This window comes from Daktulosphaira vitifoliae, unplaced genomic scaffold (genome assembly GCF_025091365.1).
Source record: "Daktulosphaira vitifoliae isolate Bord-2020 unplaced genomic scaffold, ASM2509136v1 Scaffold_1, whole genome shotgun sequence".
NCBI lineage: Eukaryota > Metazoa > Arthropoda > Insecta > Hemiptera > Phylloxeridae > Daktulosphaira > Daktulosphaira vitifoliae.
The window spans coordinates 34,547,373-34,566,638 of record NW_026099572.1 but is presented as its reverse complement, the minus strand read 5'-3'; the positions used below and the strand labels follow the sequence as shown (position 1 = coordinate 34,566,638).

Here is a 19,266-nt window from a genome sequence, read left to right as displayed (position 1 = left end):
CTATTTTAGCAAAAAAAAAAAATAAAACAAACCGAAAAGATGAACACAATAATAATAATCTTCGCATAATAGAGCGGCACTTTCGCTGGCGTCGACGACTCGATGTCTGGCGTGATCTTAGGGCGACAAAAGGTTAGCACTGTTGATGGTGACGGTGCGGTGGGCGGATTCGTCGACGTTGTCACTTTGATAACGGGAAGCAGACTCAAGGTATCATTTGCGGCACTTGCTGGACTTTGCACCTTAGCGTATGACACGCGGTGTTGGTCAGTCAAATACTCATAAAATAGGGTGACGGCTGATGAAGGTGACACGAATTGCGGGGCATCGTGTATAACAAAGCGACGAGGGCCGTGTCACAGATTATAATAGAGCGGGGCGAATTCATGACTAGTCAATTTTAATGGAAAACCGCTTGCGTCGCTGGTAAGTCATGCCCAAAATATAACCACTAAAATAATTTTACATAAAAAAAAAACTTTTTTTATATAATGACCATATGACTTTTCATTTTTTTATAGTTTTCCTATAAATAAAATATACAAATTTTAATGTTGATGCTAGTTTGAAGAATAGAGTTTTTAATAAAGAACACAATTTATAAAATAAATTACATGTGTTTTGATATATTACAACAAAATTGACTAAAAATGATAAAAAATAACTCTCCATCACCCTCTATATATGGTAGTCTTCAAGTGTTCAAATGTGATCTATTATTATATGATCCACTTCATAAGTATGATAAAAAAATTGAACAACAATCATTTAAATGATATATCAATTTTAGACAATTGTTTTGCTTTCATTAAGCTATAATTTAGAATTTGAACGATAATCTATGATTAATTGTAAAAAAAAGTTTACCTTCAATTTCACGCCGCATTTAATCTCATTCATTAAATTCATTCGTAGAACTGGTCTATTAACCATTATTTTGTTTTCAGTATTGTTATGCGCTTTTGGTACTATTGGTAGAATTTGGGGTAGTAGAAAAGCTATGACTTTTAAATAGTGACTTTTTATATATACATACAAGTACTATTCAATGCGTTCATTTCTTTATGATTTTTGTCATCGATATTTGGTTTTTTTAATACTTCAACCTGTGAATTTACCGGCTATATAAAATTAAAAAATCAAACAAATTATATATGTCAAAATGTAAATGTAGCTGATACAAACTATTGTACATCTATAGCTTTTAAATAAAATAAAATTTACTGTAAAACTAGTAAAAATCATCTAAAGTAAAAAATTATACGAGAATATTGAAGATAATTAGTCAATATATAATTTTTGTTTATTATGATAATTAAGGAAACATTATTAAATTTCAGTAATTAATTTCATAGTAAATAAAACACGAAGGAAAAAACCATTCGAAAAATTAAGGGACCAAAAAGAAAAAACAACTATTAAGACAAGAAAAAAAAACCCAGCACAGGGGGGTCGGGGCACAGTGGTGCCGTGGTATAGTTGGATCAAGTATAATGATATCTGATAGTGATTAAAATCACTATCAAAAATAAACGCTTCGATGCAAATCTTAAGATAGTGTTTAATTTTAAAAAAATTGGTGTTTTATTCCAAAAGCTTCTTGATCTGCTGGTTCCTTATTAATATCTCGATTAAGATAAAGTATGTCGAATGAAAAAGGGTTTATTAAAAAATATTATTTCTCATAAAAAAAATTGTGTGGATCCATACAATTTTCAATATGTTATAGCATTATAAAGTTAAATATAATATAAAAAATAAAATCGAGAATTTTCACACGAAAATAGCATTCGATAGCAATTTTCACCATGAAGACAAGTCCAGAGGTCAAATTTTTTTTTTTTAAATTAAAGTATATTACATTAGCATTAATTTAAGATATATATAAAAGTGTCAGACTAAGATATATATAAAAGTGGAAGATTTTTTTCATCTATAATTGATTTTTCTAATACTTTATCCACTGACTTTACCGGCTATATAAAATTAAAAAAATCAAACACATATAATAATGTTTTAATATTTTTATTTAAGTATAATTAATATAGGTGGTGTGGCGTTGTGGTCACACTAGTTGTTGACAAAACTCTAGTGTTAAGCCACGCCTATCGCCGTAGGTGAACGGATGGGTGACCATGCATGCGCTTCTACGGTGGCGATAAAGCACCACGTTCCCAGTGCAGAAGGCAAAGGAAAACCACTGCACTTAACATTTCCCGAGTTTATATACCAATCCAGTTGGTTATACGACAAGGCTTAATCTTTAGAAGGGAAAATATATATATATATATATAGGTGGACTTATATATATATATATATAGGTGGACTTATATCATCTAACTTGAATAACAATTCAAAATGTTATAGGAAATATTAGAAATATGATTCATTAATACATGATCCGATTCATAAGTACGAAAATTAACATTTAAAAAATTTAACTATAATCACTATATTGGGAAAATTCGACTTTTAGGTAATTATATTATATACATTAAGCTATAATACAGAATTTGCATCATATTCAATTATTAATTGTTAAATATTTTAGTTTGATTTTATCTATGAGATTCATTAGTAGAACTACTGATCTATCAATTTTACCTTTGTTTTTAACAATATTATCCGTTTTTAGAAGCTTTGGTAGAGTTTAGAAAAGTGACGACACTAAAGTAATAAAATCTATAAAATTTTCATTTTTAGAAAATATACAAGATGACTTATTATAATAAATTTAATAAAGTACTTAAATTTATAAATATGTACAAGCATTTTCTTATTGTATTTTTCTATAAGATTAAAAAATATAGTCTTACAATTAATTTAAAAGAGTAAATCCTTTAATTCGGTTAGTTTTTTGTTTATGGTAATTTCCTCTTCCTTATGTTTATCTAGACCAATACTATTTTTCATCAAGTAATCGTTAGATTCCCTTAAACAACTCTGAACAATTTCCTGGATAAATTCGTACATGAACTCTTAAATCTGATCTATTAAATAAAATTTTGTTGTAAATTATGTATAGTTTAAAATAATTAATAAGCCGGGTATACACTTCCTTATTTTTTAAACTAAGTCATTATATATCTTTATAGAATAATAATTTAAAATATGAATAAATACTTCGAATGATGTTTTCCAATTTTGGGTCTTTTAAAATTTCTTGTTTTAGTGATTCCTTTAAGTCGGTTATTTTTTCGAGAATACTTTTTTATCCATTCTCACGTTTTACAGGTACGCTACCATTTTTTATAAAACATCGGTTAGATTCTTCTGAATATATAAAGTCTTGAATCATATTTATAAAATGAGATATAGTTATAAACTATGGACTTCTAAGCAATAGTATAGTAGGGAAGTGTAAGAGGTCATAATAAATTTAATTTAATAGAATAAATGTATTTTCAAGGCAATAATCAACAAAATTCATGTGTATTTAGTCGAATTAACAATCGAAAATGTATTTTTATTAAGAGGTTAATTGTTTTCTTTTTTCAGAAAATTTGTTTGTAATTTTTGTAATATCTTATAATAAATTGGATTGGAATAAGTGTTATCAGAAAATTACAAAAATATTAATAAATGCATTAACTTACAAATGAAACAGAGTAGGTGAAATACAAGAGTTAATTAAAATTTTTAGCTTCGGCGCGTAACTCAGCAGCTATTTACTTTGCCGATTTTTTTGTCTAGTACGCCAATACTTCCGATCCAATTGGACCGATTTAACTAAACGATATATAAAAAGATAATATTATAGATTTTGAAAATATAATTTTTACTTGATAAATAATAATTTATTATATTAATATAATTTCTTAACACATAAGAATCGTAATGAGAGGTCAATATATCACAGCAATTATTTTAGTTTTCACTTTATATTGATATAATTTTTTGAAAACCGTATATATCAGTGCAAAATTTTTATTGAAGTATTCTTTATGTATTTGCCTTGATCAAAGCATAATTTTTTTGAAAATCTAATCATTATCCAAGGTATTGTGACGATTGACAATATCAAAAAATGTTTGATAATATTATAAGAAATCGAGCTATTTTAACCGATATCAAATAAAAACTAATGCAATGTACTTATAGACTAAAAAACCTATCCGAAATTATGATTTCTATGACTAATTTGTTATTTAAGACAAAATCCATAATATTTTCAGAATGAATGGCTAACATTGACGTGTTAGATTATGACCTTTGAAAGTCAAATCAAATATATGTCTTTTTTAAGTATTAAAGATTTTCTTTAATAAAGACGTTCTGACGAAAATTTTGCAAGTTTAACTATCTTGCAAAATATTAAAACAAATTTAAATTAAATGAGTACCAATATAATTAATTAAATCAAAATTTACTGTTCAAAATAGATTTATAAGAAATAGAGTTATTTATTTTAAATGAACACTTGTTTTTTCCCATAAATTATTTTAAATAATAAAATCCATATTTTTGCATATATAAATAATTAATAAATTTTATTATAAATTATAATTGTTCATACATTATTCAACTACATAATAAAAGTTTAATTATTAGTATATAATTTATTTCAAAACTATTTAAATTTAGTTGATGAACTATTGTGAAATTTAAGAATTGTTACAATCTCTATTAAAATAATATTATGATACTTAATAATGTGAAATTAATACTTTTTTTTATTCACACATTTAAACAATCGATTTGTGTTAATCTAAATAATATCACACTTACGGACATAAAAACTCTTCAAAATGAATACCCAAATATTATGCGTGTCATGCTAAAAGATCATCCATATTATATATTTTCATACAATGAGCTAAAGTATTGTCCAGTACATTTCAGTCACTTAGTAGATTGTGAAAGAGTTCCTTATGAAGGTATAGAAATAAAAGACAGCATATTGGAGTATGTGGTTGATGATTGTATTAGATATAAAAGATATGATTTGGGCTATGCGATCATTGTGAATGCTATTGAAAGTCTGGGCTTTACATATATGTATCAGTTCTGCGAATTCGCTATAGAAATGAATAAAAAAGGTGCAAATATATCAAATTTCTTAAAAATATTTAGTAAAAATCTTAAATCTAAAATTATGCCAATATTTAATAAAGAATGGATTTCTCCTGAACCATATGAATGTATTTTAAATGTTTACAAAGAACACAAACATAAGTATGAGAATTACGAATTCAATAAAGTAGACGAAAAGTACATGAGTGATTTACTAATCTGCAAGAATTTAATGAAAGATAAAGTACACTTTTTATCAAAACCTCCTGAAAAATCAATGAATAATATGTCTGAACAAAATTTAATATCAATACAAATGAATAATAATACAATTATTCAGGAGTTGTTGACTATAGGGTCAGGTCCTTTCAAAGATATAACTGGATATAAGTGTAAGAAGGAAGTTTTTTTTTATAACATAACATTATTCTTATGAAAAAAAAATATTATTTTAATAATTTATGAAATATTTTCCTATCAAATTTTGTCAGTCAATTTCAAGATAATAGAATTAATGACTAATTTATTAAATATAGATTTAGAAAAATTTATATTATACTATAAGCATATTCGGTTAATAACAGTTATTAGCGGAATGTACTTATAGTGTAATGTGAATATAAAATGTATAGTTACTATACATGTTTAAGAAACTTATCTTCAATATTATTCGCTGATGTTTTTTATGAGTTTTAAAAGCATAAAAATATACTTAAAATGATTTTGAACGAAAAACTAAAATTTAAAAATAGTAGATATTAATATCGATAAAAGAATATAACAATTTTTTTTTTTATGCTACAGATGAAACCTCTTGTTTGGGGGATACGGATCACCATAGTGGTAAAATCGGTAAAATTCACATTTTTTTACCATGTGGCCATGGGTGGAGTTGTGAAAATTGTATTGTACTTAATGAACAGTGTCCTGTATGTCATCAACAGATTACAGGTACTCAAGGTATTCATATAGACACACCTGCGTCAATAGTTAATAACGGTATATAAATTATAATTATTTACTGATACATATTACTAGCTCCTCTTTATACTTCTTACGTACTGATTTATATTATTTAAACAATAAGTGATTGTAGTATTTAAATATTTCAGTATAAATTATTTAAACTATGTATAAGTAGTAAGTGATATTACAAATTAATGGTAATTAAAGAAAAGTAATAAACTTTCCTGAATGAAATATCTATTAACGACTAATAGAAAATATAAATATTTTAGTTTATTAGCTTCATGGGTCTAAATACTTTATTTTTGCTTATCATATACTCTTACTAGCATTAAAATAGTTTGTTGTCAACTGTGGTGGGGGAAAGCCACTTTATCACCACTTTGGCCACGCCAGTGTTTTAATATATCCACCAAAAATTACATAATTATCTATATTAGAAGCCCATTACTCATAGTAGACAGGTCGATGGCACGTCTTTTTTTATTAATTCCGTTGTAATGTAAAATACTTCAAACTACTTGGCCATTTTTAACGAAAACTGAATCATTTTACGTTTTAATGCCTGATAACTCCTTGAAATTGAGAATTCGGATAATATATTTTGTTCATTTCTAAGTTTATTGTATTAGCTAAATTTGGTTAACAAAAGACAGATTTTTTGAAAATTCAGCTTGAGCAATGTTACAGTAGGAATGACAAGCTTAGTAGTAATAATGTCGATTATCATTAAAAATCTGAGTTAAATCAATATCTACTCAGCAACACATGGAAACTAATTTCATATATCTAAAATATAATTTTTTTTGGCAGAGAATTAAATTTTCACTCATTTTATTATATTTTTTGACAATTTAAAATTTGACAAGAAAAAACAATATTTATTCTATTTATACCATATAATGATTTCATATTTGTCACCAAATAAACTGTTCATCAATTAAATAAACAGTTGTCTTAATTTGACACTTGAGAAATGATGATTTATTTTATTATATTTTCAAATATTACCCTTGAAAATTTTTTTTTAAATAATTTAAATTAATACATATAGAAAGATATAAAATTGTAGTTTTACGGTTCTTGGTTTTAAATTGAGCAAAAATTTATAATGAGACATGAAGATATGATAAATCTAATAGCTTTTAATCCAATTACTATTTCGTTAAATAATTTATTTATTAATAACTATTGTCTAATTGTCTTCTTATTTTTTAATATTTATCACAAATAAAAATAATAATATTTTATTTATTAAAATTGTGTATAAGCTATAGTTTTCTTAAAATAATCATCTAGCTATTAACACTTTTTATAAGAAAAGAGCTAAAAAAATAGATTTTTAGTGTGGCTATTTATAAAAATATAAATTTTGTTAACGCACTTTGAGGGGAATCATGTGTTCGATTTACCCTTTTACAAATTTTTCCATTCCAATATATTTCAAATTATTCAATAGAACAATTAATAATCACATCCAAAATTTCTTAAGAGGGCAAAAGATTACTCNTATTTTTCCATTCCAATATATTTCAAATTATTCAATAGAACAATTAATAATCACATCCAAAATTTCTTAAGAGGGCAAAAGATTACTCTCTTTTAAATAAGAAAAACATGTATAACGCAATTTTGAGTCTATCTTATATCAGACTAAGGTATGCCAACTTGACCAATTAAACAAATCTTGCCTAGGACAGAAGACGAATTTTAATTGTTTTCTTGATTTAATCTGATGGAAACATTCAGCTCGACTCATTTTATAAACAAATCTCAACAACCATTTTAATGACATATAAGCTTTTGAGTATAACCCACAGAATTACAAATTGTTGTCGGTTGATATATTGTATATTTGGTTTATATTATAATATAAACCACTAGTTTAAAGATAAAAAATATTTTCTAACTCATGACATATAATAGTCGTCATTTTTATGTAAAATCTTTTGCTGAGTCTGAAAATCAAGTCCAAAATACAAAAAGTAAATTATTTTTTGAGATATTGCAAAATTAGCTTTTCATTGTTAGCATTAAATGTCTTGTCATTTGAAATGTAAAGGATAAATTTATTTTGTTAATAGTAATGTTTTATTTTTAATTAAAATATACATTTTCTATGATACTTAAATAATTATTATTTTTAATTTTTATACGGTTATTCTTAATAAAAATAAAACGAATAAACGTCAATATGAGTGTAAGAATAATCCAAATAAATTTAATATATGAGTGTAGCGAAAATGTTTTTGTTACACCGTCAAATTTTACTATACATTGCAAACTGCGTATCGTTTTTAATAGAATATTTCTCCAGAGTGAATCGTGGATAGAACTGTATTAACAATGTAGATAACAAGCGCGAAGTAAAAAAATTGGTAGCACAGTGNACATTGCAAACTGCGTATCGTTTTTAATTGAATATTTCTCCAGAGTGAATCGTGGATAGAACTGTATTAACAATGTAGATAACAAGCGCGAAGTAAAAAAATGGAATTGATTAAAATCACTATCTTTATTATTAATAAATAATTAGTAATCTCAAAAAAAGGGGCGATGGAAAAAATCTAAATGCATATTTGAAATCAGCATAATACCGTGATATAGCAAAATATATATTAGTCAATGCTGATTAAACAATGGTTCATTCTAAAAATATGATTTTACTGTGTAATTTAGTAAAAAAAAAATGTTATACTCATATTATTTGTGAAAATCTTTATTTTAAAAAAAAAATTTGTTGAATTTGTCATTTTTACAGTATGTATTTATCCAAATTTCTAATATTAAGGGATTTTTTCCAATATTTGATAGCTATTAATTCAGCTAGATTAAAATCGATTTTAAACTTGAAAGCAGAACTAAAATTAAGGTTAAGAATAAAACAATTTTTCCCAATAGCAGATTTATTGTAATTTAGTGCTTAAAATTTGTAAAATGTAGAAAAAAATATTGCAAAATAACCCACAATATTACATTTGAACAAAATTTTGATTTTGTAAATACTTAATTTGTTTCATATAGTTTTATTGGAATATTTTTAAAGTTAATGAGTTTTACAGTTTGCTTATTGCTTTTCAAAAAATAAAAATACAATTATAATTTATGACATTACATTTTTATAATTCATTTTATGATTACTAAAGAATCAATTTTATTTAACTGAAAATGGGACGCTTTGGTCTTAATATTTCTTTTATGGGTTTCATTTTTTCTCTTATTAGAAACCAACAATAGTCACCATTTATTGCCTTATCACAAAACTATTAGTAACGACGTTCCATATCATTTATTTTTTGGTGAAAATAAGAAGTGCACGAAGAAAATGTATTTAAAAATAAAAATGACATGTTAACCTCTAGTTCCAATAAAATTAAAAAATAGCCTATATTTTTATACAGAAAATAATAAAGTTATAAAAAGTACTGTTAACCTATTTTTGTATAGTTTATCAATAAATTGTCCACTATAAAATTCTTTATTATAAATTAAATTAAAGATAAATTAAATATTTTAATTATAAATGAATTAAATTATTATAAATTCTATAAATAAATAAAGTTCTATATTTAAATAATATTATTTTGGTTCGTATATAAATATTTTTATTCCATAAATATACAACAAGTTCCTTGTTTGTATAAAATTAAATTTTTAATTAATTATACTTAAAAATAATCTTTCTGAAAACTTGATTAAGTTACTAGGACATTCATTGGTTTTATGTGCTTGTTACTGAATATTAAATTAACATTATATTATATTGTCTGCTCATAAGTTTACAGCTTAACTAATTTAACATTTTATATTGAGAAGTGTAAGTAAGACGCGGGTAATTGTATTTTTTTACTGGTCATTTCTCGGTCGCTATCTTACTCTTATCGATGGTCTGACCAATGATTTTGCCATGGCAGAGACGAAAAACCTTGATTTTAAATATCAACATGGGAGCTGTGCTCCATACCCCAGAGTTTTTTTTATTTGAATTATTAAGTACTTTACAGTTTTATTTTTTTCCTCTAGATGACATTAACTTTTAAAGTCAAAACACGTACATAAATTATATGAAAATATAATAGTTCTTTTTTCTTAACTGAATAAATAAAATAAATATAGTTAAAAACAACTAAAAAAACACGCTTTTAAAGCACATCGAAGTAAAAAGATAAAAATAATATATAAAATAAGCTTAAAATAATTATGAACAAAAAATACTAGTATTGTAACGTGACAAAAAGTATATGTTTATTTATTTTGTCTATTTGTATATATAGATATTATTTGTGATTTTTTTGTGCTCGTGCGAGATAGTCAGCTGTGTACTACTTCGGACCGGTTCATGGACGGCATTTGTGTGTACATTCACCCCGCTCCTTTCCTATCTTGAACGTCATTTGCACTGCACACCACCAACATTGTCGCCTTATGATATGTGATAATTCAACTTTTTCTTAGTAATTTCCGGCACTGAGTATTAAAATTTGTTGACCCCCCTCTAAAGGCTAGCCGTGTTGTCGACAACAGACCGCCGGGTCAAACAACGGAAGTTTTGTCGGGGAATAGCCATAGTCGGAACTGGTCCCACTATTTCCCGTCCTTGGCGTAAGTTTTTTTGTTATTGTGTGCGCTGCAACATTTTAACATTATATATATTTTTTGTCGCTATTGGTTATATAATGTGTTTTTTTTTTATTGGCGTCGGTTGAGCCTGCCTCATATTCTTAGCAATTCGGGGCTGGTAATCTATAGTTAGTATTTAATGTTTTGAGCCAGAGTTTTTTTTTTTATTAGTGCGCCGTGCCATAAGCACGTGTGGCGAGATTTTTATATTAAAATTTTTTTTAGGTGCCCTTATTTTTTATTTAGGTCCCGCAACATGGCAGGCGTATGACAAGATCACCAGTCGTGTTATATCTATATATTTTTGTGTTTTTTTTATAGGTTTTATATTATATTTTATGGGTGATATGTATATATTATTGGTACAATTTGGTGACGTAGTGCATTTAATTCCGAGGTGTCCCAACGTCTTGCAAGCTAAGTCTAACTGCCTAAAACCAGTCGCTTACTTGGGGCGTATACCCGCCGTGCTTAGTGGCAATGCCGCGATTAATAGCCGGTGAGTACCCAAAGACGTTCATCGTATTCTCTAATATAAAAGTGTAGGTGTAATCAGTATTTTTTTTTCTCTCTGTTCCCCTTTAATTTGTAGACGAGGATTTTTGGCCGTTCGGTTTTTTGCCTCGTGTTAAATTAATTTTTTTTTGTTTTTTTTTTACTTAATAAATTCCCCTTAATTTAACTTTACCATCATATTTTTCTTTTTTTTGAGTGTTCCATCATCAATGGACTCGTGTATTTTTTTTTCCTTTCAAAAATCAACACCCCTAGTTTATAAGGTACGGACAACGGCCTTGTATAAGGTCATCCCTGATCCATATGGTTATGTGACAATTGTCACGAGGTTTTGGTGTACATCTACTATCAACGACTCAACGGACATGAACTTTAATATTTATTAATTTTATATTTTTTTTTAATTGTTTTAATATACAAAATTTAATTTCTCTTTAAAATCCTACTGTGGTCCGACAATACATTGTCTCGCCTAGTGGGTTAGCGACCCTTTTCTTGTTAATTTTTTCAATGCGCCATGAAAGTTACAAATTTTTCGTTGCGGCCAATTAATTCGATTTTTTTTATATTTGTAACCTTTCAGTATTATTGTGATAAAAGCGTCGGGCGCTTAATATACGAATAATATAGCACAAAGCACCCACGCTTTTATCATAATAATACTAGTACTTTTCGTTCATTATTTTTTTAAGTTTATTTTATAAATTAAATAGTAAATTTAATAATTCGATAATGTTTGTACAGAGTTATTTGGCATAGTTATATCTTTGATACGTGTCTATTTCAGGAGTAAAGTTGTGTTTATCTATTTATTTATTTAAAATAAAACCATCTATATGGTTTAAAAAAGAAAGACATGATTTTATAACACAAAACAGGATCAAAATGAAATGACAGTGATTTGAATCGCTGTCAGCTTAGCATCGATACTATCATTTTTTTGGAAATCTATATTAGAAAATATATTCTAATTTTAAATTAATTATGATAATTAGAAATGTGAAACTATTTATCCTAATAATTTTTCTCAGCCTGTATAATTATAAAATACATATTTAGAATATTGTTAAATAATATTAACAACAATTTTTTTGTACTAGAATAATTTTTAAAAGGCACAATTATTATAAATAAAATAAAAAAATAAAATTATTTAACATTTGTACAATTTTACGTATTAACAAATAAATTAATATGCTTGCCATTGTTAAGTTATAAATAAAAAAGTTAATACTTAAATTGTTTTTCGATATTGTAAAATATATTTTTTAAAGAGGTTATTTAAAACAATTGCAATATTTACTTGAAAACATTCTTAATACATAAATTATTTGAAATCTAAATTTACGTTTCTTAACAAAATTTAATGTAAATTATTGAATAAATACATATACCTATGCGTCAATTTCATAAATTGTATTTTTAATTATTTGCACGCATTTCAAGATCTGTAGAGCAAGTTGTCAACCTATAAATACTCATGTTACAGTAATTTTTGTAATTCAAAAATATTTAGTTAGTATATAATTTATTTCAAAAGTGTTTAATTTTAGTCGATAAAGTATTTTGAAATTTAAGAATTATAGAAAATTCTCTTAAACTAATAATATGTTACTCAATAAAGTGAAATTAATACTTTTTTTTATTCACACAATTAATCAGTCAAATTGTGTTGATCTAAATGATATCACATGTGAGGATATACAAGATCTTAAAATGCAATACCCAGATATTATGCATGTTACATTAAAAGATCATCCTAATTATATATTTTCATACAATGGGCTAAAGTATTGTCCAGTACATTTCAGTCACCTAGTTGATTATGAAGTAGTTCCTTGTGAAGGTATAGAAATAATAGATAGAAGATTGAAGTATGTGATTAATAATTGTATTGACTATGAAAGATATACTTTGGGCTATGCGATCATTGTGAATGCTATTGAAAGTTTGTGCTTTACATATATGTATCAGTTCTGCGAGTTTGCAATAGAAATGAATAAATTAGGTGCTGATATATCATTTTACTTAGATCAATTTAGTGAAAATCTTAAATCTAAAATTGTACCAATATTTAATAAAGAATGGATTTCTCCTGAACCATATGAATGTATTTTAAATGTTTACAAAGAACACGAACATAAATATAAGAATTACGAATTCAATAATGTAGACGAAAAGTACATGAGTGATCTACTAATCTGCAAGAATTTAATGAAAGATAAAGTACACTTTTTAACAGAACCTCCTGAAAAATCAATGAATAATATTCCTAAAAAAGAATTAATAAAAATACAAAGTTTTAATAATGATGTTATTAAGGGTGTGTTGACTTTATCGTCGAATTTTTGTATTCTCAAAGATATAACTGGATATAAAAGTAAGAAGGAAGTCTTATTTATAACGTTTTATAACATAACATTATTTTTTATGAAAAAAACACTTTATTTTAATAAATTATGAATTATTTTCCTGTAAAAATTTGTTAGTCAATTTCAAGATAATAGAATTAATGACTAATTTATTAAATATATATTAAGAAAAATTTATATTATACTATAAGATATTCGGTTACTAATTATACATGTTTAAGAAACTAATTTTCGGTGTTGTTCGCTATAGTTTTCAATGAGTTTTAAAAGCGTAAAAATATACTTAAAATGCTTTTGGACTGAAAACCAAAATTTAAAATTAGTAGAAAATCATATCGATAATAGTATTTGATTATCTTCTTTTGTTGCTGCAGATCAAACCTTGTGCACTGGATGTACGACGATGAGGTATAGTGGTACGGTCAGTGTAATTCACATTTTTTTATGTGGACATGGGTGGAGTTGTGGATATTGTAATGTACTTAATAAACAGTGTCCTGTATGTCATCAACCGATTACAGGTACTCAAGTTATTCATATAGAAACACCTGCATCAATAGTTGAAAATGGTATATAAATTATAATTATTTACTGAAACATATTACTAGCTTCTCTTTATATTGTCTTACGTATTGTCTTACGTATTGATTTATATTATTTATATTATTATTTAAATGTTAAGTAACTGTAGTAATTAAATAATTCAGTAGAAATTATTGATACTATGTACTAGTAGTATATTATATTACAAATTAATAGCATTTAAAGGAAAGTAATAAACTTTACTGAATGAACCATCTAATAACGACTAATAAAAAATATAAATATATTTTTGTTTTTTAGCTTGAAAGGTCTAAATATCTTTTTTTTTTTTGCTTATCATATACTCTTACTAGCATTAAAATCATGTTTTGTCAATTTTGATGGAAGAAAGCCACTTTATCTCCACTTTGGTTACGCCAGTGATTTAATATATCCACCAAAAATTACATAATTATCTATTAAAAAATTAATTAAAAAAAGATATGAGGATTTTTTGAAAATTCAACTTGAATTATATTGTTACAGTAGAAGCATCAAGCGTAGTAGAAATAATATCGAGTATCATAAAAAAAAACTAAGTTATATCAATAACTACTCAACTTTTTTACATTTCTTCTTAATAAAGATAAAAACGAAATCGAATAAACGTCAATATAATTGTAAGAATATTCCAAATAAATTTTATTTTCGAGTGTAGCGAATATGTTTTTGTTACACCGTCGAATTTTACTATACATTGCAAACTGCGTATTGTTTTTAATTAAATATTTCGCCAGAGAACTTAAGTAAATCTTGGACGCCAAATGTCTTATGTAACACGTGCAGAAATATATTAACAATGTAGATAACATGCACAAAGTAAAAAAATTGTTAGCACAGTGGGATCGTGGCATAGTTGGGTCCAGTATAGATGATATCTGACAGTGATTAAAATCACTATCATAAAAAACGCTTCGATGCAAATCTGTAGATAGTGTTTAATTAAAAAAAAAAATTTGTTAAAATAGCATATTTTTGAATATGGTAGCCATTTGTGCATAGAAGATACGTCGTCGGGATAAATTTTTTTTTTCATTTTATAGTACCATAAAATAAGCTTTAATTTGATATATGTTTAAGGACGCAGTATTTCCGGAACATTTTCAAAAATTAAGTTGAAAAAGTTATTTTAAATCCCCCCTAATGAGCAGGTTTAGTGATAGATTTTCAAAAAAATGATATAAAATGAAAAGTAAATATTTAAGGATTTAGTATAAAAAAAAATTATGTTGATTTGTTNTAAGGTTTTAGTATAAAAAAAAATTATGTTGATTTGTTGATTTTTCAAAAAGTTATAGAAGTTTTAAGAAAAAAAAGTGAAAAAATTTTGAAAATTAGCGATTTTTAAATTTGTTATTTTTTTGGATATTTCCCCCATTTGCGGGGAACCAGGGAATTTTTTTTAATTTTTAAGGGTAATTTCTTCAACTAGATACGATTTGTGATCTTTTGACGTATTTNCAATTTTTAAGGGTAATGTCTTCAACTAGATACGATTTGTGATCTTTTGACGTATTTTTGAAAGAAATCGGTCTAGTGAGAGCTGAGAAAAAGTGGCAACAGACATAAAAAATAAAAACACATCATAGTAAAATTAATACCTTCTCCGCTTCGCATCGAAGCTAAAAAAAAAAATACAATTATAATTTTTGCTATTACATTTTAAGTACATCTTATATTTGACATACTTTATAATAAAATTGAACAATTTTCCCTTATATAGAGAGCGTTCAAAACTTGAAACATTGTATAAAAAATAGAACTTATTCAACTGAACTTTTGAAAATGTTCCGGAAATACTGCGTCCTTTAAACATATACCAAATTAAAGCTTATGTCATTTGATATCATTTTTTTTTTTGAAAATCTAATAGTTATTCTGCTCACAGGGGGGATTTAAAATAGCAACTTTTTTAACTTGACTTTTAAAAATGTTCCGAAAATACTACGTTCTTTAAACATATGTCAAATTAAAGCTTATGTCATGTACTATAAAATTAAAAAAAAAAATTTGTCCTGACGACCTATCTTCTATATGCAAATGGATACCGTATTCAAAAATATGCAATTTTTGTTTTAAAATCCTGGGTTTTGTATTTTATTTTATTTTAAAATATCTTATAAGGGCAATACACTGACATTCATGAATATTTTATAATTTAATTGACAAAAAATAAAGTTCATAAGACATAAGAAATTAAGCTTTTTTTATTTTATTAAAGTTGAAAAAGTAATTTTTAAATTTGAGTTAGCTTAAATGGCTAATTTTACATGCTACGAAAGAAACGAACAGTTGCCGAGTCAGTAACAATTAGTTCTTTCATGCCTACGGTACAAGGTTTAAATCCAACTGTGACTATTAATATTTTGCATTTTTTTTTTGAGTTAGAATAAAATTTTCAAATCATTTGATATTTATCTCATTTAGATTCAATAACTTCAATGAATATAAAGGATCCTATCACTATAGTTTCCACTCGTGAGAAAAAATTTGTATTCATGTTAATATTATTTTACTATGTAGTTCTTTTTGTGGCTACGATTTATTTTGCCAACCCTCACTAGACCTACTATTTCAACGATACGTCAAATGATTACAATTCGTATTTAGTTGAAGATATTACCCTTAAAAATTGAAAAAATATTCCTTATTCAAATAAAAAGTAGTTAACCAGCTGTTTCCATGCAAACAATTAAAATCATTAATTTCTAATATTCTTAAAGTATTCATTGTCGAATTAGATTTGATATGATAACCCCATATTATTCTTAACAATACCATTTTTACTATTTAATGATGTCAATTTTAAACATGCAAATTGAGCTAAAATTTATGGTAATAAATTCATTTTATTTTTTATTATAAAATTTCATTTTAAAGGACAAATATAAGTAGGTTCAAAATGTTTACTTTTAACATATTAAAAATCAAAATCAATAATAATTTGAAAACAATTAATTTTAAAAATTATATAATATATAATTAAAAGAATTACTAATCTGGGTATAATTAAGGAAATAGAAGTTGATGTTGCTTTTGTAATTATTTATCAATTTTTTTAGAATTAAACACTATCTACAGATTTGCATCGAAGCGGTTCTGATGATAGTGATTTTAATCACTGTCAGATTAAATCTACACTGGACCCAACTATGCAACGTCTCCACTATGCCTCGACCCCACTGTGCTGGGTTTTTTTATTTGTGACCCTATGAAAATACCTTCTTATATTTTTGCATCAGGCAAGTATGGAAACACAGTATTCAAAGAAGTAAATACATTTCCATTTTTATATAGACCCTATACAAAAATTTAAAAAGCCCAAATTTAATATGCAAAATTGATAGGATTATTTTATCTTTTATCAGTTAGTTTAATAGTTTATTAATTACCCGTTGAAGATTCCTAAAAAAGAATATAAATGTAGAACTAGTTTTAACAGGTTACTAACATGTGCATATTCAAGTATTTTATGATGTCCATGTTGCTTTATTTTAGTCAAGCAGAAATAGAAATCAACTTCGTTACACATTGACTATCGCCAAATTATTGACATATCAAATGATAAGTATCTTCTAAAGCGAATGAACATTTTTAAGATTTTAGTGGTTTTGTACATAAATAATCTAAGAAAAAATTCAATAATTTAAAAAAAAATTAAAAAATTAATTTTTTACTTTAAATAATAAATAACTGTCATGTGTTAAAGGTCATTTTTGTTCTAAACTAGTGTTATTTATATATAAGCCGAGTAACTAAGGACTTTAAATAAAAGTCAAGTAATGCAAAATATATATATTTATTAAATTAATACTGCCTTAGTAAGTGCAGTTTGTTTTTTCCATAGTACTCAACATCCTTGAGTAAAAAGTAACGTAATTGCTCACTCCCGTAAACTTTTGTGTTAGAAAAAATACTAATTATCCATATTTGCAATTAGGTTTGGTGATCTTACAGCCAAGATGTGTCTTAGATGGTCGAGAAGCACGTTGTATAAGCTGCCACAGTCAAATTAAAGTTGTGAATCCTCCAAACAAATATATAATGAGACCATGTGGTCATGGTTGGTATTGCAGTAAATGCATTAATAATAAAATTTGTACAAATTGTAAAAGGGAATGCAAAGATAAATTGTGTGTAAAGTTATAAGACAATGAATAAACTTATTAAAATTCTTTCTTTTAAAATTATTATTTTGATTCGTTTATAAAAATCTTTATTCCATAAATAAACAAGTTCCTTGTTTGTACAAATTAAATTTTTAATTAATTATATTTAAAAATAAACATTATGAAAACTTGATTAGGTTACTATGACAATCATTGCTTTTATATGCCTGATACTGGATATTAAATTAATATTGTATTATATTGTCTGTTCATAATTTTACAGCTTCTCTAATTTAATATTTTATATGAAGAAGTGTAAGTAAGACGCGTTTAATAGTATTTTTTTACTAGTCATTTCTTGGTCGCACTCTCATTCTTGTCGAATGGCTGACAAATTATTTTGCCATAGCAGAGATGAAAAACCTAGTTTTTAAGTATCTATATAGGAACTGCGCTCCAAACCCTAGAGATTTTTTAATTGAAGTATTTGTTTATACTACTTGTACATTCAAGATGTTAGTAAAGACAATTAGATATGCATAAATATATTATTTCTTTTAGAATAATACCTTGTCGAATTTGTTTATGTATAAACAATAACAAAGACTAAAAATTTAATTTCCAACACTTGTAAAATTAATCATTTTAGCTTTGATGCGAAGCTTAGAAGGTATTTGTTTTACTATGATGTGTTGTTTTTTTTTGTCTGATACCACTTTTTCTCAGCTCTCACCGAACGGATTTCTTTCAACGATACGTTAATAGATCACAAATCGTATCTAGTCGAAGACATTACCCTCAAAAATTGAAAAAATTTCCCTCGTTCTCCGAAAAGGGGGGAAACCTCCAAAAAAATTACAAATTTAAAAATTGTTAATTTTTAAAATTTTTTCAATTTTTTTTACTAAAAATCGCCGTAACTTTTTCAAAAGTGAACATATCAATATAATTTTTTTATAGATGCTTGATGTCTTTGCCTATCATTTAATACATTTTTTTTATAAATTTGACCCTTTACCTGCCTACAGAAAGGGTTTCAAAATGACAACTTTTTCACTTAAAGCCTATGTATTATACTTTAATTTGAA

At 25.7% G+C, this 19,266-nt stretch overlaps 1 protein-coding gene across 11 annotated transcripts in view; it reads left to right on the top strand.

Moving 5' to 3' along the window:
* Window positions 1–4,526: 4,526 nt before the first annotated feature.
* LOC126897457 (uncharacterized) overlaps window positions 4,527–19,266 on the top strand; it is a 101,665-nt gene continuing 86,925 nt past the window's right edge. For 3 of the 11 annotated variants that reach the window (XM_050671175.1, XM_050671185.1, XM_050671123.1), the window contains exon 1: window positions 12,557–13,123. In XM_050671175.1, coding sequence (XP_050527132.1) covers window positions 12,724–13,123 — 400 coding nt within the window. In that variant the 5' untranslated portion in view covers window positions 12,557–12,723. Of the gene's footprint in view, window positions 5,406–5,817; window positions 6,013–12,556; window positions 13,496–13,861; window positions 14,057–18,009; window positions 18,370–19,266 lie in introns of those variants that run through there. The other 8 variants (XM_050671076.1, XM_050671057.1, XM_050671087.1 and 5 more) reach the window with 8 other exon arrangements.